Below are 10,182 nucleotides of genomic sequence, written 5' to 3' on the forward strand. Positions count from 1 at the left end.
AGTCAACAGTCTTGGCACCAGCAGCCAGGAAATTAAAAGGCGCATTACCATGGGAAAGTCTGCTGTTAGGGGCCTCTCCAAAGTACTGAAGAGCAATGGTGTCTCTCTGGAGACTGAGATACGTTTGATACCGGCCATGGTCTTCACAATCACTTGTTATGCATCAGAGAGTTGGACAATGGCCAAAGAGGATAGAAGGAGAATTGATGCCTTTGAGCTGTGGTGCTAGAGAAGAGTACTGAGAATACCATGAACTGCTAGGAAAACAGATTCAATTCCAGGTTAGATAAAGATAATAATATCTTCTTGATAGAAGTCCTGATGGACTAACAGTTAAGTGCTTGGCTGCTAACCGAAAGGCTGACAATTTGAACACAAGAAAGACACTCTGGTACAAAAAGCTTCCTAATCTGCTTCCATAAATGTGAAAGCCTAGGGAACCCTATGAGGGAATTTACTCACAGGGGAACTTCAATAGGTCAGAGCTCTGGTGGCCTCAGAGATGACTGAATAGCATACAACGACACAGAACAAGTAATGAAAGACTAGTATTACAGACTTTTTCTATATTCATCCATTTATTTATTCACTCACTGACTAATATATGCATATCTCCCTTGCCAAATTCTATGCTTAATGTTAAGAGACAGTGGAGAAGAACACAAGTAAGTTCTCTGCCTTTAGGGTGCATCCTCCCTAGTAAGGTATTCTCTACCATATATAGGCGAGGCAGTGATACTAGGGATGTTATAGCTAATATTAGATGGATCTTGGCTGAAAGCAGAGAGTACCAGAGGAATGTTTGTGTTTCTTTGACTATGCAAAGGCATTTGACTGTGTGGATCACAACAAACTGTGGCTGACTCTGAGAAGACCAGGAATCACAGAATACTTAATTGTGCTTATGCGAAACCTATACTTGGACCAGGAGGCAGTCATAAGAACAGAGCAATGAGACACCTCATGGTTCAAAATTGGGAAGGGTGTACTCCAGGAATGCATTCTATCTCCAAACCTTTTCAATCTATATGCAGAACAGATCATCCAGGAGCCTGGGTTTTATGAGGAAAAATGTGACATTCAGGGTTGGAGGAAGATTCATCAAGAACCTATGTTATGCAGATGACACAACCATGCTTGCTGAAACTGAGGAGGACCTGAAGTGCTTGCAGCAGAAGATCAAGGACTGCAGCCTTCAATATGCTGCGTTGAGGCTCAATATCAAGAAAACAAAGATTCTAACCACTGGGCCAATAGGCAGAATCATGATGGATGGGGAAGAGATTTAGATTAACAGCTTTAGTTTGTTTGGCTCCATATCAACAACAATCAACACTCTTGGTACCAGCAGCCAGTAACTCAAGAGAAGAATTGCACTGGGAAAGTCAGATGTCAGGGACCTCACCACAGTACTAAAGAGCAATGACGTCAGTCTGGAGACTAAGTGCGCCTGATCCAGGCCATAGTCTTCACAATTACTTGTTATGCATCAGAAAGATAGATAATGACTAGGGATGATGGAAAGAAAACTGATGCATTTGAGCTGTGGAGCTGGAGAATAGTGTTGAATATACCATGGACTGCTAAGAGAACAAAGAGGTTCACCCTAGAGAGGGTGAAATGAGCCTGCTCCTTGGAGGCAAGGATTCTGAGGCTTTGTCTGACATATTTTGGACATGTTGCAAGGCGGGACCAGTCCTTAGAGAGGGACATCATGTTTGGAAGGGTGAAGGGACGGAAAAAAAGAAAAAGGCCAGTGATGAGGTGAATTGATACAGTGGCTGGGGTAATGAGGGTAGGTGTGTCAGAGACAGTAAAGTTGACACAGGAGAGAGCAGGTTTCAAGGCTCGCTGTAAGTTGCAAGTGACTCAACGGCACGTAACAACACAACATCTGTGTGAGTTATAGAACTCTCAATCCCATTCAAGGGTGATGGAATAAAACTTAAAAGAATTATTTAGCAAATGATTTTTCTTAATATGTATCCAAAATAAAAGTCTTTGTACATTATTAGTTCTAAATATGAAACCCCACACTAAAGAAAATAAAGCACATTTATTCTTGCTTTAACTTAGCTGTTTTTGTATATGGGAACAGGGTAAAGACTAAAATGAAAAAGTATTTTCTGGTACTTCTAGAATGGTATATAAGAAATTATATACCATTATAAATATACTATTATATAATATATAATAAATATAATTATTACTTATAATTTTATTATAATTAGCTCCAGGAAGAAATGAGACAGAAACTTTGCAATATCCATTCCTCTAGGTAGTACTTTTTAAATTTCAAACTACTTGATATATTTATTACAAATCAAAAAGTAGCAGAGTAGATGTTTAAAGTACTAGACACAAAGTAGCACACAAAAATCTTAAAAACAAAACACCAAAAAACAACATAACAAAGAACTTCAAAACAGCATATAAAGGAAAAGTTAAGAAAAAAAGGGAGTTTACAGGAAGGAAAAGGGAAAAGTTAAAAATGAGACTAAAATCAAAGAATGGTAAAAAGCAGTTTCAAAGACTGGTCAACCAAGTCAAGATATGAGGGGAAACGTTGTGTACTCAAAAAGGTCATCTGGAATTCTCACCTGCAGTTAGGCATCATTGAGTGGAGCAACTCTATGAATATGTGAACCCTGCCCTATCCTGTGCCACGCTCATCATCTCTGCTGCCACACTAGAGCCCACTGTTAGTCACTGTGTCAATCCATCTCATTGAGGACCTTCCCCTCCTTTTACTGATCTTCCACTTATCTGAACATAAAGATTTTCTCCAAGGACTGGTCACTCCTAACCACATGCCCAAAGTATGTGAGACCAAGTTTCACCATCCTCCCACCTCTACGGAGCATCCTAGCTGTACTTTCTCCAAGACATATTTGTTCTCTTGGCAGTCCCTGGGCTATTTAGTGTTTTTCTACAGCACCAAACTCAAAGACATTGACTCTTCTTCTGTAGGCTTTATTCACTATGCAACTCTCAGATGCACTGTAAGAAATGGAAAAGATCATGGCTTGGACCAGGCAAATCTTAGTATTTAAATGGTAATTCTTACTCTTCAGTACTTTGGAGAGGTCTCTGAATACAAAACTTCCCAACGCAACACATCTTTTCATTTCCTGACTGCTGATACCAAGGTTGTTGATTGTGGTTCTTAGTGATGAAGTAACTGACAATTTCCAACTTCTCTCCATTTACATATTGCCTATTGGCCCAGTGGTAAGGGTTTCTGTTTTCTTAGTATTGAGATGTGTTCTATACTGAAGGCTGTAGTCCTTGATCTTTCGTGGCAAGCACTTTAAGTTCTTGTTTTTTAGCAAGTAAGGTTACGTCATCTGCATAAAGCAGATCCTGATGCCACATTCTTCTTAATAAAATACAGCGTCTCAAATGATGTGTTCGTCATAGAGATTAAACAAGTATGGAGAAAGGATACAGCCTTGATGCACACCTTTTTTGTTTTAAACTATACGGTGTTCAATTGCTCTGTTCAGACAGCAGCTCCCTGGGCTAGGTATAGGTTTCACATGAGCACAAATTAAGTGTTCTGAGATTCCCATTCTTCTTAATGTCATCCTCAATTTGTTCTGATCCCTACAGTTAAATTCCTTTGTATAGTCCATAAAACACAAGGAGACGTCTTTCTGGGACTCTTGCTTTCAGTCAAGATTCATCTAACATCAACAATGATATCCCTGGTGTTACGGTCTCTTCTAAATCCAATCTGAATCTCTCTGTTAGATAGATGATTGCTAAACAGAGAACTATTTCAGTGGAATGGAAGTTAGCCTGCAGGGACCCTGAAACTCGAATGGAGGTTAGGGCATTGAAAGGAAAATTGTTTTCCAAAAGGCTTTAGATAAGGAACAGGAGAAAGCACTATAGGAAAGGAGAATTTTCATAACAGGCAATACACTGAATATCATTTTCAGCTGAGGGGAGGATGTTAATCTAGGCTGAACTTAATAAAAGATAAATAATTTATGCAAATGAGGTTCCAGAGGAAGAGGGAAAAGGAATAAATTAAAAACAAGCAAGCAAAAATCAAATGGAGGCAGTCCTGAACAGGAAGAGGACTTCATCTTATAGCCCTTTTTCTAAGACTGGAAGATACTTAGATTCAGATTTTGGTTAAAGACAGATGGTAAATTAATAAAAGTCTTAGCTGCTGGCTACATTTTTTATAGTGTGAAATGAAGTCCTCTGAACTCTTAATCTGACTCTCCCAACTCAGGCCAAAGAAATATAATCTAGAGATCAAGGAAACAGAACACACTAGTATCAAGGAAGAATAGTCTAGAAAAGGGAAGGGCAGACATACCAGAGAAAAGAGTTATTCAATGAAGCACTCACACTTTTGCACACAATTATTCTATTTATCCCCTTCCCACTTTAAGTTCAATAATCTTAAGTTTAATAATAATTGTTTCTGTTCTCCTTACCAAATTTTCTAACAAAAATTTTAACAACGCACTTACATTCAGCTCAATCTAAGGTGAAACATGGCTTTAAGAACTTGATGCTTTAAATTAATTTCATCTTCACTACAATCTATGAGACAGATGCTATTTTTTAATCCTCATTTCATAAATAACAAACAGAACCACAGAAAAGTTAAGTGACTGTCTAAGCTTACAGAGCTAGCTGATTGCAAAACTTCACACATACTGCAAAAGGGGTATCTCTCTATTATACAACTATCTATTTTATGCAGGACAAATTTCTTAACCTCTCTAGGCCTGTAAAATGGAAAAATTTACAGAGAAAAAAATCATAATAAATCAACATATTAAGTATTTAAAATACTTTAAAGTAAAAATGTTTAATAAGTATTTAAAATAGCACAAATTTTATAAATATTAGCAGTTTTTATTGTGGAGAAACATAATTTAGCATCTAACAAAAAAATTATTCAACTGTAGTGAAGTTGGGCCCATCCCTGTTCTTGTACAATTAGTATTACAGTATTTTTTGGGGGGGCCGGGGAGAGACTACTTAAAAATATTATAGCAAAAACTACTACACTTGCATATTGGCTAGCACTTAAAATCTACATTTTCACAAATGTGACCTTAATTTTAAATAAGCCTACATTGTGGGCATTATATTAATTTTCCAAATGTAAAAGAGATTCAGAGATGTTTGGAAATATGCTTAACAAGTACCATTAATGAACACGTTTGTGCCAGAAGTCAGGCTAAGAATCAAGAGAGCAGGTACTTTTATACAGATTTTGCACCTTAAAAAATTAAAGTTAAGGAACCCGTCCAAGATACCTACCTAACATGTGGCAGAACTTTCAAACCATGTCCAAACTTTGCTTTATGTTTTGCTCTAGCACCTTTTAAAACTGATTTGCAACTTAGCTCTATTGTCTTAATGTGATTTTTAATTATGTTCTAGTTTTTCTTGATCACTGGTTAGGTAAACATTTTCATCATTTTGAATGTAAATATTTTGACTCTATCCTAAAAGTCATGAAAATCAGTCTGTTAACTCTATTGATCAAAGCTAGGCAAAAGGTGCAAAGGTGGTTTCCAAGGGAGGCCAATTCAGATAGAAATTTTTAATATTTATAAAATGTTAAGTTACTTTGAAACCTTTCAAATTCTCCAGAGTTAGCCTCAGAGACCAAAACACTTGAAGTTTTTTACACCTATTTGGAAGTTCCTCATATAAACAATTTTAAAATCTCCCCTCCTTTCATCTTGATAACATGTCCACAATATCTTTTAAAAATGGTCTAAAGGGAGTGTGACAATGAACTTGACCCTTTTTCCAAGAGGTATGAAGTTCTTAATGAAGGAGGTCTGGTGGTGTAGTTTGTAGGAAGCAGCACTGCTAATCAAAGGCAGTTGGAATCCACTAGGGGTTCTTTAGGAGAAAGATGTGCAGTCTCCTCTGTGATTTACAGTCTTGGAAACCCTATGGAGATCACTAGGGGTCAACCAGTTTAATGAGCATGATACTCTTTTAACAAATCCTACAGCTACTTACTGTCTATGCTCAATAAATACAATTGTATGGATGTAAACTCTATTGGAAGAGAGCTACCGAAAGGTAAAACTCTCTCTGGATATGGCACAGAAAGATTACCATCCTCTATGGAATTACTTCAAAAGGGGAGGCTTTCAGCTTAGTTTCTGCATACATAACCAACTCATTAAGACTGTGTCAGTACCTCATTAGCACTCAGAAAGGAGTTCTTGACTATTTAATGAAATGAGGGATTTTCAAAGTATTCCCTAGAGTATGCAATAACTTTTTCCTTTCCTATTTACTGAAAAAAGTCACACATTAGAATTGTAAAGCAAGACCAAAAAAAATCTTTTCCTTTCCAAGACACTTGGTTAAAATATGATTTCGACTGTTGTACTCGTCACATATCTAATGAGCAGAGATGTTTTAAAAACAAAGCAGAGGTGAAAATACTATCCAAATATTTGCAGTAAAAAGCAGATGTTTGCTTCCTTTCCATAAAACTGGGGAAGCTTAAGCACCTACCAGGGCTTCCTTCCCTACACTCAGAACCGAGGTGTAGGCCTCCAGATACACTCGATTGCAACGCTTTACCACCTCCAGGCCCTTGACTGTGATGTCCTTGGCATCTCCCAGGCCCAAGCCGACCAGGTAAAGCATTTCAAATTCCAGAAGGGAGACTGCAGGACGAAGTGAACAAGAAAGACAAGTGTCAGCTGCACCAAGGAAGCCTAAAATCTAGCTGTCGACCTTACACTAGCCATGAATCTATTGATGAAAGCCAAAGTAAAGGAGGGACAGCTATTTTTGGTGAGGTTTAGAACTTTTCACTTCTCTTAAGTTAGGAATGGAATAAATGTGTCTTACAACTCCTACTCCACTCTCTCTCCTAGTACCCAAACTTGGAAGCAACAATTTACCCGGAGAAAGAATCGCAGCTAGTTCCCTGTGGGTACCACACTCCTAAATGCGTTCTTCTAACGTTGCAGCCGCAGCGACAGAGGAACCACACAGAGAAGACACCCACGCCACCGGCTTCACATACATTGCCGCAAAACACCGACGCCTTTACAGCATTTTACGACTCTCGGGAGGGAGGAGCGAGCGTGCTACGAGGTTTGGAAGGAAGTCTCAGGCTCCTGCCTCCAGGTTTAGTGATCTGGGCTCGAGATGGGGAAGTTGAAAGGTTCGTCCAAGGACCCGAAAGCGCACAATACCCGCTGCCCGTGGTTTAAACAGCGCTATCCCGGGGCTAAGTAAGAGAAGCCATCCAGGATGAGCCTTGCAGGGAGGTTGACGGGTGGAAGAGAAGGAGCGGCTAGTGCGGGCCCCACTCGATCATCTGGGCGTGACAAGTAGGACCTCTCATTCCCTCTGATGTAGCGACTCCTGAGTACAAGAGCTCTGAACCCTGCTATATCTGCCAGACTCATTGTCTCCGACATCCTTAATCCCATTGCCTCTGCAATTTCTCCATTCCCTCCATCTCAATGGGCTGGAATTTTGGCTGTCCATCACCTTGGTGAGCTGTCAAATTGGTAAACCCAGCGGTGAACGTGGTTCTGTTTATTTATTCCCAAAAGCTTATTCCGGAGTGCCCCAGTGGGAATGACTACGATCTGTCTCAGTCATCTCCTGTATAAGGAAGCTCCGAATTACTTGTGCCTCAAGACATGCGACCTTTAGGAGTGCTCGGGTTTCAGAACTATAGAAGAAGTACTTCTATAGGGGGAATTCTTAAAATGTGGTTAGTTGTATATAGTTCCAGTATCATAAAGGTTTGTTTTTTACCGAAAATAGTCTTCGTACGGTCATTAGTGACCTCATCCAAGTTAAAAAAATAAAACAAAAAAAAAAAAAACAATGGCCTTGCTTATCTTCATGATTTTAGAATTTTCCCGTTCCTACAATATCTTGAGTCTTTCTTGCCCAACAGCTTCCTTTAAAACTCACAATTCATTGCTATTGAATCACAACCAACTCATAGCTGGTTTTCAGTATCTGTAAATCCCACGGCAGGAGATTACCCACATCTCCTTATGGACTAAGCCACTAGAGCTCCACCAGTTTTCTTCTTGTTTTTATATGACTTAAAGGAACCTATGAACAACAGACCTGAACACTGTCATATCCTGTGCCATCCTCATCATCTCCAACACACTCAATCCAGCCCATTGCTGCAGTCATTGTGTCAATCCATCTTATTGAAAGTGTCCTCTGCTTCACTGACACTTATGTTTCTATGCATTATATCCTTTTCCAAAGAACAGCCTTAGCTAGTAACATGTCCAAAGTATGAGAGACAAAGCTTCATCATCTTTGTCTCCAAGGAGAACTCTTTCAACCTTCTCCAAAACAGATCTGATTATTCTTTTGGGTATTCTGTACTCTCTCCAGCTCCAAAACTCAAAGGCATCAATTCTGATGTCATCCTTGTTCATCATCCAGCTCTCTGATGGATAACAGGAACTTGGGAAGACCATGGCCTGCACCTTAGTCTTCAAACTGACATCATTGCTCCTCAGTGATTTAGAGAGATCCTTGATGGTGGACTTGACCACCACATTACCTCTCTAGATTTCTGGACTGCTGATTCTGAGGATACTGATTGTTGACCCAAGCAATTGCAGTGTTGACTGCTGGCCTGTGGTGAAGACCTCCAGGTTATATCCACGCTTGGTGGTTTTCACTCTGAGCAGCCTGTGACTGATTCTATTACCACTCTCATTACCTTGGTCCGTTCCTCACACTAGATAAGAGAGTTAAATGAAGCAGGAGTGGTAACCATTTCCTAAACAACATGCCTCTGGAAACTCTATGAACTTTGATAAATGTCAATAGTTATAGAAAGGCTTCAGGCCTTTTGTTCATAGGGTCGCTATAAGTCGTGCTCAACTTGAAGGCAATCAACAACTACAAAATGAATCCTGGATCTAAATGTAAAACACAAATTTCTGAGAATAAAACACAGGTTTGTAATGTATTTGTGACATTGTCCAGACAAAGATTTCTTAGGTGGCACATGAAAAACATGATGCATAAAAGAAAAATATTTTAAAAAATAAAATAAAAATCATTATTTTGCTGTAAAACAAGGAAGTATGCTGTTCAAAAAAACAGTATAAAGAGGATGAAGAGAGCACACTCTGGAAGAAAATATTTGCAAATATATATCTAATAAATAGCTTGTATCTAATGTACGTGGATACATATGCATACACCTGCTGACAAACTGCTAACAAATTGGTTCTGACTCAAAGTTGGCCTTTATCCCATTCCAAGGCTGTGAATCCCTATACCCATCAGCTCTTGGTGTATTCAACCACCAGAGACACACAACCTTTTCAATTAGAAACACAACTAGTTTTTTTTTTCTTTTTCTACATTCAGTAGACCAAGAGCGCAGAGTCTGATTTGTCCTATGAAGGCTGTCAATTATAGAAATGTTAGTATTAAGTTCCTGACTGGTTTGACGTAACTGCCAATAGAAAGTGGTCACTGGCACCCTGGTCCAAGTGACACTCAGAGCAAGGTACAGGTTCAAGTATTCTTTCTCTCTTGTAGCTAGTTGCCATGTTTCCCTTACATTCAGCCTTTACTCAGGGTACAGACACACTTGACTAGGACACAATATGAAAATGTCACTCTTCTACTCCAAATATTTTTGGGTCAAGAGAAAGTTCAGTTATTGAAATATCATGCACGATTTCCCGTATTATGGCCAATTCTTGTTTCTCCAGCTTTATCTCTCTCCAAGCCATGTGTTAAGATTTTCCTCCATCAGTCTTAAACAGCTAACAAGGAGCTTTAGTGATATAGTTGTTGTTGTTGACTGTTGTCGACTTGAGTGCAACTCATAGAGACTATGAACAAAAGACCTAATGCTTTTCCATAACTATTGTCGTTTCTCCAAGTTCATAGAGTTTCCATAGGCAATATGGTTTAGGAAGTGCATGTCACTCCTGCTTCCAAACCTTTTTTACAACTGGGAGCTCCACCAAACACTGTCTGCACTGGGAAACCATTATGGCATTTGACACCCCAATGGCAGAAGGTTAAGCATCACAGCAAACCGAGATTACCTCAATACAGCAAATTGACAAAGAGTGACGTAAAAAGCAGAAGTATGTAATTCCAAATATAATAGCACTAGTTGCACTTGTTGTTGTTGTTGTTATGTGCCGTCGAGTC

At 39.1% G+C, this 10,182-nt stretch overlaps 1 protein-coding gene across 1 annotated transcript in view; it reads right to left on the reverse strand.

The window, feature by feature from the left end:
* The window catches only part of DPH5 (diphthamide biosynthesis 5), a 52,487-nt gene extending 45,822 nt beyond the window's left edge, over positions 1–6,665 (reverse strand). Inside the window, exon 1 of the mRNA XM_006882451.1 lies at positions 6,517–6,665. Coding sequence (XP_006882513.1) covers positions 6,517–6,651 — 135 coding nt within the window. The 5' untranslated portion in view covers positions 6,652–6,665. The remainder of the gene's footprint in view (positions 1–6,516) is intronic.
* Between the last annotated feature and the right edge of the window lie 3,517 nt (positions 6,666–10,182).

This window comes from Elephantulus edwardii, unplaced genomic scaffold (genome assembly GCF_000299155.1).
Source record: "Elephantulus edwardii isolate Elephantulus edwardi_28Jun2011 unplaced genomic scaffold, EleEdw1.0 scaffold00020, whole genome shotgun sequence".
Taxonomy (NCBI): domain Eukaryota; kingdom Metazoa; phylum Chordata; class Mammalia; order Macroscelidea; family Macroscelididae; genus Elephantulus; species Elephantulus edwardii.